Genomic DNA, 21,911 nt, shown 5'->3' with positions numbered 1-21,911 from the left:
AAGGTCTGTCTTTATACTTCACTTTCTCTTCTTCACAAGCTCCTTCTCCTTGCCAGTTCATACCCTTTTGCTCTGGCCCATCTATATGCTGCTGACAATTAGCACTATTGCTCACATAGAGAATATGGGTCAGAAATGCATTAATGAGGTGCTTCTCCTAAGACTGTACAGGTTCTTTCCCACACTCCACAGCACGCACATCACGACTGACAGCTATTCAGAGAAGTACCCTGGGAAAAAAAGAAAAACACCAGCTCCTAGCTGAATCCTTGTTTTTCTCACTCTGCAACATGTTAATAATGCAGTTCCACATGTGAATCTACTCAAGCTACATCCGTTTACCCAGGGCAAAATGGTGACTTCTCCTCCAGCCCAGGCAGCCCTGTGGGTCTCAGTGGGATTATGGAGAGGGATGAAAAACATGTCTTTAAAAATTGTTAACAGATTCATTTATAAAGGAGAATAGCTGGTCATTGCTCTGTGTCAGCTCATGCTATTACACATAGTAAGTTTAGTTAATTTGAAACATACTTGTAAATACCATGCCAAGAATGATTTACTAGGACTATCCATACAGTACTAGCAACCTATTATTATTTCAGTGACGATGTAGTAAAAGGATGAATAAAAAGCAAAAAAAAAAAGCTTTATAACATTCTACTTTTTTCCTCTTAATTAAAAAATACATATTAGCTTTAAAAGGAAGGTTTTATTTTTCATTCTTCTATGTTAGATAACGGCAATTATGTTTAGAAGGATATAAGGCCAAGTTTTGTTCACACATATAGAATACAAACTCAGAGATTCTCAGTGGATAAATGAGAAGAAAGCCGAGGAAAAGACACTAGGTATATTAAAAAAGAAGTTTCCTTTCACAGAGAGAATATCAACTGTGCACATTGCATGTGTATGCTAGTCTGTTACATCACTGAAGAGTGGCCTTCCCTGCACATGAGATTTGAGTGACAATAGGGAAAAGAGTCAAAAACCTGCTTAAGTGAAAGTGTATAATCATGCAAGCACAGACTATTGGTATGTTTTGTTTAATAAGACACTCCCATGAACTAACTGTGTGAATACTGCTAGATCATTAGCTGATCAGCATCAGCCAGAAGGTCTGCAGCTGGAGGTGACACTAAGGAACACATTGCCAGCTCTGTACTAAGGTAGGAAGGCACAATGAATGGTGCCCTGCCACCAGTCAGCACATCTACATTTGCCTTTAGTCCTGTCCTAGAGGACAGTGTGCAAATGGTGAGCTACCTTTTCTTTTTTATTTTAATCTGAAGAGACGATAATTTCAACAGAGGGAAGGTAGCTTTTTAAAATGTATCGATTCAGTCCTGCATGTGTTCCACACTCAAAAGTGTACCAACATCTCCACTAAAATGGAAGAGTTTTAGGCTGTTGACACATGTGATTTTTGAAAAGTTCTATCTGCCTCTCTGTTTTGAAACTGATCTCTTTCTAGTTTTAAGTATTTAAACCAAATCAAACTGCGAAACAATTGTTATTCAATAAATGAAATGTCTCATAGTCACTGACAATAGATACCACTGCTGGGAGGATAATGGGCACGGTATCAATTTACAGACATCAAGAAACTGCTAATGGGAGGCTTAAAAATTATAAAATCAGTCCGAATTTTATTTCATTGCGTGAAATCAGACAATACTGGTGTAATACTTGACTTTTTAGTGCTGGCTTCTCTCAGGAATGCTGAAGATGTTGGCATGTGTTTCTTTTGGTCTTTAATGAAGACTTAATTAAAGAGGAGGAATCCTATTTCATTCTGTGGTTGAAAAGTGCTATATAGGCATGATGTACTGCTATGTTAGACCTGACAAAACCAGTATGTTTTCTCTTACCCAGAGATTCTGCAGTCCATGTTGCATAAAAGCCACCTCCTTGAATTGAGTGATCAGAATTAAAGATGACAACTAGCTTGCTGGAACCAGACCGAATAGTCCCAGGGGATGTGTTTCCACAATACTTTCCTATGACAGGAGACCCAGGAGAGCCGCCATTCAGGACAGTAACAGAGTCCCACTTACAAAGTGAATGATTTTCAACGTGAAAGGCTGTAAAAGTAAGCTGCAATACACAAAAACAACATTCAGGAGCTAACATCAGCCACAGCAATGGAGAAGTTAGAGCAATTCCAGCCAGATCCTATAGCCATCCTAGCACAATGATTTCTGGGTGTGCTCAGCAATCCAACCCTCACTTCACCTTGATGCTTTCCGGCAAGTATTGCTTGGAGTCTTGCCACTATAAGTAACAGCAGCTACTTAGCATGAAGACAGAAATGGAAGAGGAACGCATAGGTTCAGTTCAAAACTGGCATTATTTGGACTTAACCATATGTTTGAACCTAAGTATATGCTTCAAAGTGGTCTTGAATATGCATAGATGTTGAACCACTTTCCTGCTCTCAAAGCTTCTGATTATGAAATCTGAAGTTGCATATTCAAATGTAAGTAGCTATGTACGCAGAAAGCCTTGGATTTTGTTTCTTCCTATTATTTTGAATTAGAATACTTAACAATTTAACAGTTGCTAAAAATAGTCCTAGTTTCCATTAAATCTGAGAGAAACAGTTGCATGGTTCAGTGGTCCTGGATGCATGACATAAATAAATTGGGCTGGGCAGGCAGCTTCTGACCCTGTCTCCCTCCCACACTGATGCCATTTGTCCTCAGCGAGATATGCACACAGGTGGGATTTCCAGTTCAAAGATTTAGATTGCTGATCCAGTACACTCCTAGAATCATTGATGCTGAAATATTGATATACGCTTATGACTGCCTGGTCCTCTTCCAATTAGGGTTTTTTTTTTGCCAGTTCCAGGATTGGGATCTTTGTAGAAAAGCTTAGCAAATACATAGTACTTCTTCCTGTGACTTTTGTGTGTATTCATTTCCAAAAGAACTCTGCCTGAGGCAAAGACCAAATACAAATATAGCTCAAATGGTTTAAGTTCGGAACTTTACCAGCAACTGAAACTGGCAGCTTTTACTGGAAAAGGTTAGTCTTCCTTCACTGAGAGGGCTGCTACTCAGTCCTTTTAAAATAGAAATTTACTTCCATCTGATTGAGATTAGTTCTGCTTTAGACAAGTTTGCGGATTAAATAGAAACTTTGTGTTCTACTAAAATAATCCTGTATTCCCTGAAGTAAGTAGCCAGGCACTGGTCAGAACATCACGCAGTGGAATAATTAGGACTATAGGTTTACATTTTCAAGAAATACCTTTGTAGTTGTAAATAAGGAAGACATGATAGGGAAATTAGTGAAAGACATCGCATATGAAAATCTGCACTGTGCTTTTACAAAATTGCTTTCCGGATATATTTCTGGCCTGAATCTCAAATGTCATTGATTGGATCTGTTCTCCAAAGCATCAGTCAAATAATTCAGTGAGTGAAGTTTAGCACTGCCTCATCATAAAGGTGCTTAAATTCATTTCTCAACAGTTTGGCTCAAGAAAGTAGCACTTCAGGCAGCCCGTTAATAGTTATTGGGAAATAAGAGTAGCATCTCATTGATGTAATTTCTATCAGCAATGATATTATCTTCCAGACTAACCACTGAGACACGAAAGTAACCTTCTAGTGGCTTGTAACTTTCCATCAGAGACGAAAAAACTTCAGCCTCATGTTTATTCTCATGATAGTGAGAATACACATGCACATCTAATAATATGAGTTATTTTAGTTTCCTAAACATTGAAAGTCATTGTTTAAAGGAGAAGTTGGCGCTGTGTTTTGAGGTCAAGTTAGACTTGACCTTCTAGGATCTTTCTGCTTTTCAAAAGGCACAATCTAGTTCGGTTGTTATCTTTGTTTCCCCCTCTTCCTTAGGAAAGGCTGATGGGGAGTATTTCATTACTCCAAATTTCTGTTTTTCCAAATTGTCTCAAACTTGTTCCTTAAAATTCAGAGGGTGCTTCTCGCACTGCCAGCTGCACACACAATCATGGCATTGTGTTACTCACAGTGATAGTTTGACCTTCAGGGGCTTCCAACAACCAGGAGCAGCGATTCAGGTTGCTGTAAGGCTCTGGGTAGTTAGGACTTGAGATAACTCCTCTTTCACCTGACTGTATACCACCACAGGCTGAAGAACAAAAGTAACATTTCAATACATTTTAGGAACTGAGCACCATAAGCAAATGACTGGAAGATTGTTCAGCTTGTAATAGTACTAAAATGTATTCAGGCTGGACAGATATATGTAAGGATGAACAATTTGTCTGTCAAAATCCAAGTTTTAAAATCTTAATCATTGAATAGTGAGTAAACAGATGCAATGACCTTGAAACTGCGTTTATTCTGATACTTAATATAGCTCTGCAAAACCTTTGCCAGCTGACACTTGCAGCTGCCGCTTCCACCTTATCTTCCATTTATTTATCTCAGTCCTAAGCAAACCAGTGCCGTTCTTGGACCAACACAATCAAGACAAAAACTTGCTGATGTGTCTGGATAAGCACGAAGGCTAAATTCAGCTGTGACAGGAAGAATAGTTGTGCTGGCATGTAAATGGCAAAGTGGTGTAATTTGCACTGATATGGCTTTAAGTGGATTTCAAAATGAGTGCAAAGGTTCAAGCAGCAGAACGTGTTTCAGCCACGCTAGCACTCTGGAGGCCTATTTGAAGTAGGTCAAACTTGGCTGTTGTTACCTGTTACATCCCTATTCCCAAGAGCAACCAGCTGTTCTGAGTGTTGCACTGCATTGCAAAAACACAAATATGGTTCAGGGAATGGGAATAGTGAGGCAGAAAATAAATCTGAAAGTTCAATTGCTAGCATATGTTTGCTTTAGACGGATATAAATAGTGGCAGGCACTGTGTAACTTTTGAGGACCTCTTTGAGAGTTTAGCCCATAGTGTGTGTTCTCCGCATCACCAAATGAATGGCAACATTCTCCAGAAGCGCCTCGGTCAGCAAGGGCAACAGTCTATCAAACCAGTTACCTTCAAAAGTGTAATGGGCCAAGAATCCTTTATCTTCTGTGTTTTCATCACTTAGAAAGTGTACCCAGATCTGGGGAGCCGCTACGACTAGTGGCACAGCTGGTGCAGCCTGACCACAAAGTCTCGCTATTAGCTCTCCATCAGCATCACCTTAGTAAAGAAAGAAAAAAAATTACACTTTTTGAATCCTAAAAGAGCTAAAGTAACGTAAAGGAATACATATGGTAAACATGCATGTCATTCTGTTTTGACTAGAAAACAAAGAAAAGTACATATCACACTCAATAACTGATTATTTGCTATGGGTATAGGTGGAGTTCATTGCTGGGATCTAAATCTCGACAATGAGGAAGTTCTCTCCAAAGCTGTATTAATGATCCTTTTAATATCTTGGGCTCCTTCTCTCCCCTCCCTGCCATCCTGCACACTTTCAATTTGTATGACCCATCAGACCTGAAAACACGGAAAGTGCCCCAAAACTGCAGATATTTTGAGACAGAAGAGTGGGAAGAGACGGCCCAAGGACCTGATCACATGGAAGCCTATTGAGTCTATGTGTTTGTGACATCCTCATTAAAGTCAACAGGGATTTTGAGTTTTCTACCACAGAGGGACATGCTTCACCCATGAGCATGCCGTCACTGCTGTATTAATAGTGGGTGTCTCTTTCCTAGGGAGCTCAACATACTGTTCTCTGTATGGCAGAGAAATGCCAGCATTTGCTGAAATCATTGAAACCTAAAAGGAAAGCACAACACAGGCAGTTGCACTTCTGTGAAACTGAATGTTTGCTTATGTTGATGTAAGCTCTTATCCATCACACTGGTATTCTAAGGTGAAGGAAAATAGGTGTAATACTGCTCCTCACAACATCCAGGCAATGCCATTGCTAGGTTTGCTTCTCTAACAGCAGGCTGCTGGTCTTAAAAGTCTCCAATCAAAAGCAACTTCTAGCTTCGTGCAGAGTAGGCTGTTCTTGCAAAGAAGACAGTAGAGCAGGAGTGAGAAACTTTGGGTGCTCTTCAAAGCCCTTTCACAGTTATTTCAAGCAATGTGGCTAACTTCATCTTTCTGTCATATGCAGTGACACAGCCATCATTTGAAATGTCTTGAAGCACAGGGATAAAAGGTGATATATAATAAAATTCTGTTCATGTATATTACACAGAGAAATGTTAAAACCTGTCCTGTTAACATGCACTAAAAATGATACTGAGCTGTACAAACTGAAGATGTTCATGATATATTATGGTTTGGGAAAAAATAGTAATAACTACTTTAGCATTAAAATGTGAAGTCAGAACCTCACGCAGAGGAATAATTAGGTACTTTTTCTGTTTTGCACTTCTTACAAGGTGATTGACTATGTGACAGATGTCACCCAGGTTATTCAGTCTCTACAGTGTGAAAAGTGACACCAATAACTGCTTTTATGAATGGCCAGCTGGCCAGAGATCTAGACTGTTGAACAGAAAATGTAAACAGAAAGATTGTGCTGTGAGATTTGGTTCAAACTGAAGAGCATGGTCTGAAGGACAAAATCAAGAGACTTCCACAAAAGTCAAAAGTTAGGAGTGTATTTCACTGCAGCAATATGCTCAGATGTACTAACATGCACATGCCTGATAATTTAATATCTTAATATAAACACTTATCCTAAGAAATTTGAAATATTTATTTAATTTATTTAGATTAAATACTTCTCAGTGAATACATAAAGTCAATTCTGCTTTTTTTTTTTTTTTTCATTCTGTACCATCAAGTATGTTGTATGGGTAACTCAAAAGAATTTTACACATCTCAGCTTCATTTGAGGTCTCTTGGGTAACTTACTGTTGAATTGAACCTTTCCCCAAATTCACCTCTGCTGTATTGCGAGTCTTAAACCACACTTGCTTGAGTTAGCGATATTCTGCACAGTTTGCATCTAAGTGCTCATTAAATGTTACTTGTCAGCAAACACAGATGGATTAGAGCATTCTGCCTTTGATATGAGATTAGTTGTGAAACTGAAGACCCATCAGTACGGCCAAAATGAACACTACTATTTACATGACAAAACTATGTAGAGTGAAACAAGACTACATTTTTTCCTCTTTCCTTTGATTATATTGCCTGGAGGCCTGAGGTTCACAATAAAGTGAGACTAGTGGGAACTGATGAATAACAGATCAGATATATTTTATTATTTCTTTTTCTGAGTTCTCTTTCTATTATTTCCCAGCTCCAGCACATACATGGGAGGGACTGCTAGTCTACGCAGCTATGCATGTTTTGGCTCTACAGAGGACAAACTGATGCAATACAACCAAGAGTTCCCATTCAAATGAATGCAAATAAGGATGTAAAAGATTCCTGCTCTCAACTGCACACAAACACACACACACACACTCCCCCACCTTTCAGAAACAATTTTCTGGTAAATTAGAACCTGCTCTCTCTGGGACTCACAGATACAGCCTCTCAGTGCAGAAGACAGCTGGAGCTTTCAGACTACACTTGGCATTAACTGAGCGACTTTCATATGACATTTCCAGTTGCTTGTTCTTGCGGATAGTTGAAGATGCTCAAATATGCAGAGATATTTCTGGTGCATTAATCCTGTGATTGTTTTCCTTTAAAATGCTTTAGTCTATATTTCGTGATGCAGTCTCACAGGAAATATGGATTTGGTTTTGGAGAATCATCTTATAGAGTACAAAAGTGGGGTATGAAGTGGATATGCAGCCCAGAGGCTATGCATAATTAAAGCATTCTTTACTCCTCTCGTGCTGTCCCTGGAGATATTGCAGGAGCAGGGAAAGAATAGGCTGTGGACCAAATAAATTGTTTTGATGACTCCAGCTTCTCCTGACTGCCCTCTTTCAAGGGACATGAAGTAAGATTTGTATTGTCCCTTGTAAAGAGAGAGTCAGGTGTGTATTGCAACCACCAAAACAATTTATTGCCCCAAGATACCCATCCAGTTTTCCATTTTCTCCCTTGAAAGAAAGGGTGACCAAATCCATGCATCCATTGCCCTCATAGCGAAATCTCATTCCTGGTCTAGGAGGCAACATGGAAGGCATGCATGTGAACACTCTATCAAATGTACAGATCCTACAACAGGCACTCTCTGCAAATATATATGAACAAGGTTTGGCACAAACGCAGTTTCATAACCAGAGTCTCGACAGGTATTAGCCATTCTTCTGATGAATATACAAACCTATTCTTAACTCTAGGTAGTCGTACTGGCAGTCCTGGTGATGTTCCAAGTGGAAATCCTCAAAAGACATATATATGGATGAATTATAGTAAGAGGGGTTTTCGATGGTCCATTCACAGTTCAGGTTACTTGTGTAATTTTTGACACCGTCATAATCAGGAGAAGAGAAATTCCCACCTCCATATCCCATCAGGGTTCCACCACAAACTGCAGAAAAAAATATAATTTATTTTAAAAAATTAATAATTCCTGTATGAAGAGAAATCTTGCCCCTGTTTATTCAGATATGCTCCTGTCAGCAAGTATATGTGCTGATTAGATCAAAACTTTTTCCATCTTTTTTTTTTTATAATTTGCTGCTGTGTACAAGGGACTTCTTGCCTAGTGCCCTGAAATTTATTGGCGAATCTTTAAAAACATATATGTAAAGCAAAGTCACAATTATGCATGGTATCAAATAAAATATTTCAGCAGTGCCATCAATACAAGAAGCATTATTTAACATTTTGATAAAATCCCACTGCAGCTCCAGTTCAGTATTTCTCAGCCCTACCCATTACCTAATTCTAGACTCAAGAGAAGATTTTTATGGAACATACCCTCAAGATCTGTAAACTCGTGCTACAGTAGTATGCTTGAGGCGCAGTTGGAAAATCAAGTTGAAAAGACTAAATTTTGTAGTAGTAAGGCTCTGCCAGCTGCCTCCTCTCTGGAGGCTAAACTTGCAAAAGTATGTTAGTTGCACTCTTTCACAAGCTACAATAAATTAATTACCCCCCTGAGGAATAAGGAAGCACTTGAATTATTCAGTTTGTCTATGGCACTATGTTTTTTTGATATTTTCATGGAACAAGGCCACTTCAGACCATCTCTTACTCAAGACTAAGCACAAAACAATAAATCACTAGTGAGAGTAAGGACTGCGATCCATAACAGTGATTGTTCTTTCCATTCGAAGTTTGACATAATAGGCACATGAAGTCCATAATTCCCAGATTTCCCATCTTTTCAAGTTCTTTCTACTAAACGAAGAAATGCATCTACTCTCCTCCAGAGATGTAACAGAGAAAAAGGGGTATCAGAGATACCTGATGTAACCAGAGGTATCTGTTTAGGTCATTTTTTTGATGTGTGCCAGTACTTTAGGTATGAAATGACTCACCAAAGATCAATCACTTAATTCAAAAACACACACTACCTGCGTCTTCACTGGATGTGTATGAGACACTGAAGCCTCTGGTTGCAAGGGACATATCTGTCACCAAAATTACTTTCATTGTGTTTCCAGAGGATTTCACCTCAGTGCCTGGATTTACTTCACCACACAGCTTGGCCAGCTGGGGAGAGTTCTGTCTGAGGCCATTGTAAACCTGTCGAATCAAAATAAACTCTTATGAGATCAAAATTCAGTCGTACAAGCACCTCCTGTACCATTTAACAGTGCTTCACATCTTTAACACAAGGTTCATTGACATAGGTTAGTTCCCAAATCTACTCAAAACCTTGGAACAAACTTCCATTGCCTTGAGTGGATGAGGCTCTGGAGTAAAACATAAAAAATACCTTTCTTATTTTGGTGAAACACAAACATATTCCTTGTCTCTCACTCTTTTTTTTTTTTTTAAAAAGAACCACAATGAAAACCAGAAATTGAAACAGTTTTATTGGGAAAAATACTGAGGTTTAACTCAATATTTATCTCTTCAATCACTTAAATGCCACCTACTGATCGTATTCATTCCATTGTAAATTATCTTTGTATTCTTGTTAAAGCCAACAGCTTTATCAAAATCTTCTCCAACATATTGAGTGCTGGTTGGTGTTTTTGATTAATTCAAACATTTCACTTTTTGATGATCCAGAGATATTTTGCTCAGTTTATTTCATACAGCCTTCAGCCTAGAATCTTTCTACTACTATCTCAGCAGTGCAAGTGAGACAGAAATGATGTTTCCCACTGAGATTTGGAATATGTTAGTGTGTTGAAGCCACAAAAGCTAGCAGGACAGATCTTCCTTTAAGAGATCATTACTTCATTAATTGATAAAAAGCCAGCTCCCCATGGTCTGTCTAAAGCATCTGTGAAGGAAAACAAGGGAAACATCATCTACGAATCACAGGGAGAGCTACTTCACTCCCTCACCCTTGTGCATGGGCTAGCTTCTGATCATACTAAAGCTGATTCCTGTGTTGTCACTGTTAATCTGAACAAACGGGAAACTAAACTAGACCTCCCATCCCTGCAATTTCATAGAGGAATCATATTTTTGAGGCATTTGTACATCTGACCAGGTCTAGTTTTATGTGCCTGGTTTGATTTTTTTTTTGGCACTAAATAACTAAAAATGTAAAATAACCTATATCTATCTTTTTGGAGATGTGGGATGATAAAGAGGTAGAATTTGCTGGAGTTTCCCTGTCTTTCTTTCAGAGTATGCAAGGTCCAACCCAGCAGTAGCCATTTATTGCAACCTCTGTCTTTTTCCTTTTTTTTCTTTTTTTAAATTTATTTTTCAATTGACAACAATAAGTAACAAAAGCAGTAACAACCTCCAAAGTCAAAAGAGACCTGGAACTGACTGATGGACTTTGTGTCCACAGAAAAGAGACATTGAAAGCTTTGAAAAACCCCAGAGCTTTTTTCCATAATTTCTAAAGAATCGATTCCAATGATTTCTTTAACTCTTCCCCTCTGTCTAGACTACAATTTCAAAATTTCCATACTCTAAAACAAGTGGATGAGTTTAGACACCCTACAGAGCTTATTTTCTCTCATTTATCTGTTTTCCCCAGATTAAATTATGATTTATCTTAAAACCAGATGTAGACCTATAAATGACATTTCACCTCTATTACACCCATTAACACTTCATAAAAGGATTAGGAAGAGCATTTTCTGCCTTCATGGCCAATACTCACAGCCACATAATCTGATGAGCACCTCCAGTGTTCTTCAGTTTTCATGTCATTAAAGGTTAGAGTCACACGTCGGCCTTCTTCCACTGTGATCCTCCATTCACAAACTCGATTATGTGGGTATAGGTTGGGATAGTTGGGTGAAGTAAATGTTCCAACAGGGGCAGTGAAATCCCCACCACATTCTGAAATGCACAAATAATGGGACAGTTCTTAGAGTAAAGCATTGTTCTAGCAAAAAACCCCATTAATAATGCAAGAAAATGAGATCCTGAGAGGTTGATTTAATGTCCCTATCCTGTCCATATGTTTGTCTAAACAGCTATGTTCCTGCCAGTCTTTATCACTCAGCCATAAATGCAGTTGAATATTAATTGACCATAGCAGCTCCTTTTAGTCTAATTACTAATATTCTCTTCTCTGAAGGGCTCGTGCCAGGCTTCAGAAGCCTGAGTGACCCACAGGCTTTAATGTCAAGTGATATAAGCCTCTCACTGTGGCAGGACTGAGATATTTCTGCCTTTCAGATGAGGCAGAGCTACACAGAATGAGCAGGGTCTTAGAGTGGGTAATGATGAAGGATGTGTTTTCCCTCTGCAGGTTAACAGATGTAGAGAAAAAGCTTTCAGGGATTTTAAGCAACACTTTTTCAGTACAGTTATGTTGTGGTTTTCCTATCTTTGTTATGAATATCAAATTGTGCTCTGAGGAAAGAGCACTAAAGGTCTTGGGTATAGAGTGCATTTTTCTTCTGAAACAAATAGTATAATTTTACATTTAGTTTCCTTTTAAAATAAAGAGATATAGTTTAACGGAGTGCAGTGGGAGGTTTAGTCCTTTTTGTCACCCTCACAGACTCCTACAGAATAGTCTAATCTGTGTATCCACCTGCATTAAACTTTTGCTAATACAGTTTCTCTTCTATGGTTGCATAATAGGGTCCTGGGAATGGAAAAACATTCTTTTCGAGTTTGTGTGCCCCTTACTTATCTTATTGCAGAAGCAAACACAAAGAATAAGGAAGCTTTCAGTTGAGCTTTTAAATGAGATGGAAGGAGTTAAGAAGGGCTAGCAGGATATTTTTCAAGACCACTACCTCAAAGAATTTCTTAAAAAGTAGCCATATTTTGGCAGGACAAGCATTGAATGGGCACTAAAGAATGTGAAAGAGAAGTGTGAAGCGGGGATAGGTTTATGTCCTTAGTCCTAATCAGAGCAGCTCTTTGAAGTCATTGTGCTCAGGACAAGAGGCAATGGGTATAAACTGAAACACATGAAATTCCATCTGAACATATGAAAAAGCTTTTCACTGTGAGGGTTATTGAACACTGGAATAGGTTGTCCAGAGAGGTTTTGGAGTTTCTATCCCGGACACTTTCAAAATCTGACTGGCCACAGTCCTGGCAACTCCCTCTGGCTGACTTTGCTTGAGCAGGAGGGTTAGACTACCTCCTTTACAGAGGTCCTTTCCAACCTCAATGGCTCTGCAGTTCTGTGATGCTGCTTAGAATCTATTGGTTAAAAACTATCAGTTTTAGGGAGATTTAAGAATACCACTCACCTCAGAGGGATAGAATAACATAAAGGATAATCACAGCACTACTTTACCTTCCTCCACCTCAAGAGGGATGTGGGGAGGGTATGTTAGAATATGCCTGGACTGATTGCTGGAGAGGTGTCTAAGAGTATGCTTCATTGTGTGAGACCTACCAGTGATGGCAACATCCATTATAGCAGGAGACTGCTTGCCTCTCAAAGTTTCAGCTCAGCTAAGTAGTGATCAGAGCATTCTATTCATACTTCCCCCAGAGTTTAAATTTAAGAGCAAATACACACCACTCCAAGAGTAAGTGATCCACAATATATGTTGTGTTAGTGCAATTATAGTCTGTGGTGTATGTTGCTTCCCTGAAAGTAACTTGCAACCTTACAAATCCAACCTTCACTACTGGAATCAAAGCGCAATCTGAATCCTTGGGCGTTGACTGATCCATCAGTGACAAACTTGACATAAGCAGAACTGTCAGAGGTGTCCACAGCACCAGGGAGAGTATTACCGCAGTATCTGCCCAACAAATTTCCTGCAAAAATAAAATATAGAAAGACAATTTAATATCAATATATTATTTATATTTATATTGAAGAATCACTTTCCAATTTAACTGGACAGGCAGGAGTAAACTAGTAAAGTCAAGTTATTGCTGGGAAATAGAAGGGGTTGGTTTGCCTTACTTCGCTTCAGCAAGCAAGGCAGACAGAATCAAATACTATACACTGAAAAGGCTCACTTTGTACCCAAAGGGAAATGCTTTCAGGAACCTCTCCTGAGGTTTTGTAGCAGTACTAGAGAAGGGAAAACAAACACTGAAATAATTCTCAGACCAGAAGCGTTGTATTCTCGGATCTCCACAAAGTCATTTGTGCAGTCAGAGGAGTTTTGAATATCTAGGCCTTCCAGTCTGATGGTAAGATAGTGGCCCCTGGGACCCTGCAGAAACCATTCACACAGAAGGTTGTCTTGATAATGAAGCTCAGGATACCCCGTGCTTTCAACGATGCCAGTTTGTCCTATCACTGTCCCGCCACAGGGAGCTGCAAAAGGAAGAACATTGCTTGGTTGACTGAAGGACCTCAGAGAGATGACCTTTCTCCTAAGTAAAATTTAAAGCTAAGGCACAACTGACTTGCTCTCTAACTGTGGTAATAAAATTGAAATTGCCTTTCAGTTAAAGGTCTTCCACATTCTTCTAATTCAACCAGTCCTAGTTTGTTGTGGTTCTTTTTTTTTTTTTTCACACCTCCTATCCATTGCAAGCATCCCTTCCTCTCTGTCATATCTCTTACTAATTTGAATAAACTCACAGATTTCAAGGTCTATATCTAATCTCTACTCATGCCCATATTTACCAGAATATCTTGGAAAGCTGTATCAGATAATTACAAAGAAATTTAGTTTGCTAAATGTGAATCTAACCTTTTTATGACTGACAAAAGTTGGGTGCTGGTTTGGGCCTACAGCTATCATTCAGACTCCTCTTTCCTGCAGTCTCTTCCTTTTGCATTCCACTCCTTGTGATGACTTGGAATCACTACATAATTATGGAAACAGCTATTTATTTTTAATTTTCTCTCTCTGAGAACTCATTTCCCTGTGGTACCTGCTAACATAAGTTCATAATACTAAGGCTTACAGAAAATAATATTCCCAGGTGGAATTTATTGGATTTTACAATGTATTCTGTGTCTGCTAGTTGCAATCTTTTCATGGCAATAACAGTTCTGTTCATACTGTCTGCTCTTCTGAGTGATTAGTGCTTTGTTCCAGGATGACTGGCATACAGCTGAGATACTGTAAATCTGTTATTGATAAATATAAATTGTGTCTTCATATACTAACAAAGTTTTCTTGCAAGTTGCTTCAGTTTTCACATTCAGAAATATAATAGCACACTACAGTGGTTTTAAGCGTTTGAGATCTAACATCATCAGTAAAATTCTGTGTAAAGCAATATAGTCCACCACTTTGCCTTTGAGAAATTAAGTTCTAGACATTCCTATATGAGTGATACTAACATAATAGCTACTCTTCTTTAAAGATTGTTAACACTATCAAAATCAAAAAAGTAGCATATTTCTGAATCTCACTCAAGACTATTTTTTTATTTAATTTTAAAATTTTGCTAGTGCTTTCTAATCCTGTTTTTGCAAATAATTGAGAACAAATAATTCTAAAGTATTTCTTTTCCCAGCTGACAAACAATGATTCTTACTGTTCATTCTTTTTTCAGTCCATTGTTGTGCTGCCCCTGTTTGTCTAGCAGTATTGTTATTATAGATTGATTTAGATTTACATAGAGAAGCTTCTAATTGGTTCTTCTCCTGACAACTCTCAGCTGATCTTTGCATTTCTCTTCAGAATCCTGATCATGAAAGTAACACTAATTTTGCATGCTGAAAATCAAATCATGTTACATGACTTTATCCACGTCGACCTTTTTTTCCACTGCCCCTTTGATAATTGCCTGTGACAAGAGGTTATCCAGTGCTGCAGATCTATGAGCACTTTCCTATTACTATTTCCATAATTTTCACCTTTTGCTAGGTTCACAACATGCTGATGTTAACCCATATGATGATCCTGATGCCTTAGTTCTAACACTAATTGAAAAAGGAATGTATCTGTCAGTCCACCTCATAGGCATAATTTAAGCTCTGTTACAAAAGCCTGACACTTGAGACCAAAATCATCTCTAAAATCAGAGAAAGTGATAAATGTATGCATTACCGATGGAGTATTTAGCATTGAATCCCACGTGCGTGGCACTGCTGTCAGACCTGAACCTCAGGTACATGACAGCTCCTGAGGATCTCTGTGAGCCTGGCATCAAACTTCCACACAACTTGGCAATGATGGGGGCAGTGGAGTCAGCGCCATTGCGTAGCTCTAGGTAACTGGAAGTGCAGCTAGGAGAGGAGAGAATTTTCTGTTCAATGTATAGCAGTAAAATGGTTTGAAATCATTTCAGTATGTGCACAAAGCCATGAAGCTGGAGTGAATTAGATCAGTTTCCATGTAGTGTGACCAGGACAGAATCAACAAGTTCATAATCAATGATGTAATATTTGGATCAAAAGCAGTGCTAGAAACATGGAGAAATATTAATCTCAAGCCCAGCCTATGATAGATCAGATATGACAGAAGCAAGTCCTGGTGAGGGGTATGAACAGTACTGATAAAGTAGTTGTGACCATCTTGAATTTTGAACATATTTTTTTTGGCAGCATTCAGATTCAATAGATATTCCCTATTAAGTCTCATTGATGACTGTTGAATTAAGGAACAGATATAAGACAGATGAAGGGAATACAAATTAAAATCTGGGGGCTTACTTAGGTGGGCATAGAAAGACCCAAAATATCTTAACTAACAGCTTTGCCTTCAGAATCATGCAGTGTCCTCGGAAGCCAGAGACAGGATACCTTTGGGATTCTCCATCCTGCACTGTATTTTCTGGACATGATCTCACAGGTGAGTCTTAATTTTGCCATATAGTGGTCCAGCCCCAAATCAATGAAATTACATCAGCTGGAAACTAGGCCTTATTTTATGCATGAGGCAGGGGGTGCAAAACGTAGACCCATTGCAAACTAGCAGACAGACAATGGAGAAGGGAGACAAGTTGTTGTGGTGGTAATTCACTGGATTTAAAAGTGCCTGAGAGTCAAAATGACTGATAATCTGAATATTAAAGGACTAGAGGGCACAGATTTTACAGAAAACACCTTTCTACTGTGGATGCTTCCTCTCTGCTATACTGATTTCTGTCAGGTACTGCAAGTCCTAGGAATGTATACCAGTGGCCTGATAGCTTCAGCAATCTCTCTCAAAAATTTCCCAACCATTTTCGATTGTAAGTTTGGAAGTGTGCTCTGTGAGGAATTAGAGAAAGTAGCAGGGAAAGAAGAATCAGAATGGAGTCTCTGAAGAAACAGAGGTAAAACAATGTGGATGTATACTTTGGTGAAGGTTCAATGTAAAACTGATCTTCAAATTGCAGCTCTACTGCATGTCCATTAGGAGCAGTTATGGTCCAGACACAGTCAGCATGTGGAGGATAATTGCTCGGATAGTTGGGGGAAGATGTATATCCACTGGGGTTGAAATCATTGATATAAATATTCCCTCCACAAGCTAGGAAAGAAAAGATTGCCAATAAAAACCAACATGTTAAGGAAATGGGTGCGGCATCAAAAATATGAGTTATCACTATATTCCAACACAATTTCCTTTCAATGTCATATAGTTACATCAAAACCAAATGCATTTTACTGCTTACTGTGGAAAAACATTTTAATGCAGTAGAATTCTATGTTCCGGTGCTCCTGCTCACCTAGCCCTCCTCATTTCATTCAGAGCCCTGAGTTAAACTGTTAGTTCTTCCTTGGATTGCTTCTGAACCAAGCAAGAAACATATTTCTTGCATTGTTCCTATCCCAACTCCCAAGAGCCAGAAAGCCTACAAGTCAGAGCCATCAATGCCTCTGTGAATCATTCCCCACTTCTGATTTCCAAAAATTGAAATGTCTGTTTGAGGCAATAATGAGTGTGTGAGGCATGCCAGTCAGAGCAAACATGAGGATTCGTTCAGGTCCTTTATCCTAGAAAATTATCTTTATTTTGACCAGAATCTTTCTGCCAAAACCCCCCACTACGTTCTACCAATACTGGTTTAATACAGGGTTTTAGTCAAGTTTTATATACTGAAGTGGTAGAAACACTATTGTACAGCTTCACCCATTCCCTTCAGGAATTCCCCACAGTAATGCTAAAAATGATTCTTTGTGGCGGGAAACAAGCACTTAAAAATTTGAGTAGATTGACAAGTTGCCTTAGTTTTGTTTAGTTACACTGTTTACCAGGAGGTGTCCTTGTGTCCCAGGTGGCAGGTGTCATGAATACAGTGCAACAACTGCAAATATCAAGTGCCTGATTTACCCTTGGGACATGAGTCTCCATTTTTTTCATTCTCAAAAAATGTTAGCTCTGGCAGGGAAGGTTATCTTCGTAGCTGATAGTAAAACTTGCAAGAAATGTTATCACCTTTCTAGGCACACTAGCCTAAATCATTCCTGACATCATTTAGCACTTGCACTGAGTACTATATGTTCAAAATAATGTTCTTGTTTCCAGTTTTTTTTTTCCTTTCTTGTATGAATTTGGAACACCTCTTCCAAACTATAGATGCTGCTTCCCTGCCAAAGGGTTTCCCATTATTATTTTTTTTTTTTAATTTAATATCTCCGTGTTCCGTGACCTGAAGCTAGCTCTCTTTAAAAAGGAAAAATTTGAGTTTCAGATCAGAAGTAATGCACTAAAGAAGGAAATAGGACATTTTTGCAGACATCTGATTTTACTAGGATTGGGACTTATAACAAGAACTTACTTTAAGAGGACAAACTCCAAGTTACATCTATTGAGTTGCAGAACTTAAGTTTATTTAATAGACTTACCTAGACTCTTAGCCTCATATTTCAGTTTGAACCCTTGACCTTCATTCCTGCTGTCAGAAATGAAGTGGACAAACAGTTGATTATCTGTGGTGTACATGGTAGAAAAGAGACTGCTTCCACAAAATCGCCCATTCCCTCTTCCGGACACCAAAGGTGGGGCAGCATTATCTAACCCATTCTTCAGCTAGAAGAAGACAAATTGCTAATGTCACTCAAGCAAACAGGCCTGGAATGTAAACTTCAAGCACACACCATCTCAATACTTCCAGCCATGAGAGAAAACAATAACCTAGTGATTAATTAATGCACAGAAATGAGTCAGAGAGAGAGAGAGAGAGAAAAAAAACTTCTGTGGTATTTCTCTTTGGTATTTCCATCCCCTAACAACCTGGGCTGCCTTACTGACACTGAAATCTGTCAGATCCAGTAGCTTCAATAGCTTTGAGGATTTGGTGACCTAGCCAATAACCTCACCTCTACATAATCTCCAAGGTTGCAGGAAGCATCCTCACTCTTAACCTGGAAAGGTTGTTCAAAATGGACAGCAATGATAAATCCAGAGGTTACCACTACGTGCCAGGAACAATTCAGATTAGGAGCATAGCCTTGAGGGTAGTTGGGGGATGTTATCACACCACTGCCTGTGTGCAAATAGCCTCCACAACCTGAGAAAAAGGAGTTGAAGCAAAGAAAAAATATTAGCATCAACTATTCACATATTCATTTAGAGGAAAACCCTGTGTCTGAAAAGGACGATGTGACAGGTAAAAGCAAATGTTGAAGCCAGCGTATGAAGAGTTGAGAGGCGCAGAGCAATGCATACAAGGAATGATCTCCCAAACACAAGCTAGTAGATTGCAAGATGACATACACCAAACATCTTGGCAGTGAGACTCAGTTCTCAGACTTAACAGACGAGTAAACAGGCAGCTATGCCAAGGACTTCACATGGCACGAGCATATTGTTACACTGTCTGAGAACATTGCTTCTAGTCATGGACCAAACCACTGTCATCTACTCAAGCTGGCAGTCAGAAAAACTTCCCCTGGCTGCCCGCTGTTATCATAACACCTTCATTGGCGCCTCAGCCCATTCAGGAATCTGTTATCACCCCTCGATGCATGTGGGATGAGTGCCACTGGAAATTGCTGACATTCCTGCTGGAACTTACACAGCTTTTTGCATCTATCTCTCTCTGTTTTGTGTCTATGCTTTGAGTCATTTATTTCCCTCTCTTAGCTGGGCATTCTTTCACCCTTCGGCTGAGCTTTTATAAACTTAGGCATACACTTCTATTACTTCTGAAAAGTGACTGATCTGGCTGAATCATGTTTTGTGGTGCTATATCACTGGGAAAATAGCTAATTTTACCTTTGCAGAATCAGACATTTTTTAATGTATGTTCATGAGTGGTGAATAATTGGTCTGTGTGATTAATTAGACTGTAGACAGCTGTTAAAAATGCCTAAGTCTTTTCTTTCCTCACCTCATTGTTAGCAGGAAAGCAGACGTTTATCTGGGGCAGAAGAGAAACAAATCTTACTTTTGTGATAAGAGGCATTAAAGCCAGCTGCAGTGACACTTGCATCTGAGATGAAGTGGATGAACATTGCCTCTCCAGTTGATCTTATTGGCCCAGGAGGTTCTCGTCCACAGAGAGTAGCCAGCACTGGAGAAAGACTAGTGTCTCCTGAGATCAAAAGAAAAAATGTTAATATTAAAACCAAAACAGTTCACATCTGCCTGTTGGTTGCTGTGCCTCACGCTTTCAGGCAGGTGCTTTTCAAGATCTTTAACCCCTTACAGATTTAGAAGTATTTTTATAGACCACCAAATACTTTCTTAGATTTTGCCAGTTTTATTTTAATTAGCAGAATGTCTCATCATAGAGGAAGAATAGTGATTTAGAGCATGTTCCCGTTGCTATCTAGATTTCTTAAGCTAAATGGACATGAGAATTCCAGGTACTGGGGCCCTGGCTATCTATCGCATCCTGTTGAGGTAGGGCAAGATTGGCTTCTCACCGTCTTGGATAATAAGTTTGTCATAGTTGCATGAGCTGTGAGATTCTATGTCTAGGGCCAGGATATTGAGCTCCACAGTAGATCCAGGAGCCCTGATAAGCCACACACAGTCAGCAAAATTTCTATAATACATGGGCCAGCCAGGTGAGAAGAGGAATGAAGGTGTTTCTTCAGTTGTTACAATCCCTCCGCATGCACCTGTCACATAGAAGAAGACAAAAATGAAGGCATCCTCTTTTTAAACTGAACACTCCTCTCATATAATTTGACAGTCCTATAATTAAGCACAATGGGCGCACAGTGGTGATGTGTGTAGCCACAGGAATGCATGCTTCAAGCATTGCTTCAGTTTGGACTGGGAGTACAAAACATGAAAATCCTGACCTATAAGGATGCTCCTGTGCTACCTGGTGCAGCACTGATGTGGCCTATTTTACCATGAGGATTATCTAGCAAAAGAACTAAGAACATCTACCACAATTTTACAACGGTTGCATATCAGAAAGGAATGGCGCATACATAACCAATAATACACAAACGGTTTAGACTCTCTTGAAATCGAAGTACTTTTCTTTCTCCACTCCTAATGTCTCAGCTATAAGCTTAGATCAAGATGGAGTCCTTGCTGGGATACCTAGTAGCTCAGTGCTCTCCCAGCACATAAACCCATTACATACCGCCAGTATCTTGCAGAGCCCCAGGGATCCTAAGTCACTCTGTCCCCAGAACTCTGCCTTCAGATTTAGAAAGAAGACATTGCGTTATATCCTAGTTAGTCTTAACTTTCTCTTGTTGAACTTCCTCAGAGAAGATCAATGGTGCTCCTTCCAGGAGCTATTTGTCAGAGGTACATGATCATACTGAGCATATTCTCTTTATTTATGGATATGAGGTTCATTATAGTTAAAGGTTTCATATCACAATGGCCAGTGATTTAAGAATGGTATTTCAAGAGGGATACTTTTTCATGAAAGCAAATAAAATGTTTAGCTTTCATTAAATACCTGTGTAAAGAAAAACATTCCTCTATCAACTTGCTTATTTTTTAAACACTGTAAAACGGTGTATCTGAGAGTCCCTGGAAATTGTTCTAAAAAGCTATTAAAATGATTAATGAAAATGTCAATAAAAGCTTTCCCTCTGCTAACAGGGCTTTCTCTTGTGAGGAAGTTGGTTTGGAGCTTTTTAAGTAGAGTTCAGTATATCACTGGCTGTATCACTTTTAACCATGCAACCCACCTCTAGCAATGGTGTGTGTAACAGCAGAAGCATCTACTGCATACCACTCCAAAAGAAAGCCTTTTCCAGTCACAGATGGATCTGACTGGAACTGGATTGTTATCGAACTGCCAGAGGATGCAAAAGAAGCAAGGTCTGCACCACAGTATGTTGCAATAGGACGAGAATGAATGGTGGGCCCATCATAAACCTGCAGAGAGAAGGAGAATGGTGCCGTTCCTCACATAGGCCGATTTTAATCTGCCCCACACTCAGCAAGTTTCCAAGGAGAAAATTACCCTCTTTAAATGAGTAAGGGATCTTTCAGTAAATCTCAGTTAGAGAGAAATCTCTCGTACAAAACCTGGAACAAAATCTCCCTTTCCATTATATACTATTAATTGTGAAGCTTTCTCAGAAGAAGGATCTGAATGGAAGTCACCAAATTCAGCTCATTCCCCATCACAGGGCTGCTCTTTGAGGGTATGGACTGGCCTCCCATGTTAGAAAAGTTAACTGGTACAATCTCGTTCCTTGCTGAGGAAAAAACCA

The 21,911-nt window shown here is 39.2% G+C and overlaps 1 protein-coding gene across 1 annotated transcript in view; it reads right to left on the bottom strand.

The window, feature by feature from the left end:
- Positions 1–21,911, bottom strand: part of CUBN (cubilin) — a 146,389-nt gene that overhangs the window by 31,880 nt on the left and 92,598 nt on the right. Inside the window, exons 39-53 of the mRNA XM_086614334.1 lie at positions 21,381–21,570; positions 20,142–20,339; positions 19,661–19,807; positions 18,591–18,781; positions 18,117–18,300; positions 16,623–16,797; positions 15,391–15,569; positions 13,488–13,697; positions 13,046–13,186; positions 11,109–11,290; positions 9,388–9,559; positions 8,190–8,396; positions 4,982–5,131; positions 3,998–4,119; positions 1,869–2,094 (exon numbers count right to left, since the gene is read on the bottom strand). Of these exons, the coding sequence (XP_086470460.1) occupies positions 1,869–2,094; positions 3,998–4,119; positions 4,982–5,131; positions 8,190–8,396; positions 9,388–9,559; positions 11,109–11,290; positions 13,046–13,186; positions 13,488–13,697; positions 15,391–15,569; positions 16,623–16,797; positions 18,117–18,300; positions 18,591–18,781; positions 19,661–19,807; positions 20,142–20,339; positions 21,381–21,570 (2,674 nt within the window). The remainder of the gene's footprint in view (positions 1–1,868; positions 2,095–3,997; positions 4,120–4,981; positions 5,132–8,189; positions 8,397–9,387; positions 9,560–11,108; positions 11,291–13,045; positions 13,187–13,487; positions 13,698–15,390; positions 15,570–16,622; positions 16,798–18,116; positions 18,301–18,590; positions 18,782–19,660; positions 19,808–20,141; positions 20,340–21,380; positions 21,571–21,911) is intronic.

Source organism: Tauraco erythrolophus, chromosome 7 (genome assembly GCF_009769465.1).
Source record: "Tauraco erythrolophus isolate bTauEry1 chromosome 7, bTauEry1.pri, whole genome shotgun sequence".
In the NCBI taxonomy this organism is placed as follows: Eukaryota; Metazoa; Chordata; class Aves; order Musophagiformes; family Musophagidae; genus Tauraco; species Tauraco erythrolophus.
Note: the sequence above shows the minus strand (reverse complement) of the source record. Positions and strands in the feature narration are given on the sequence as shown.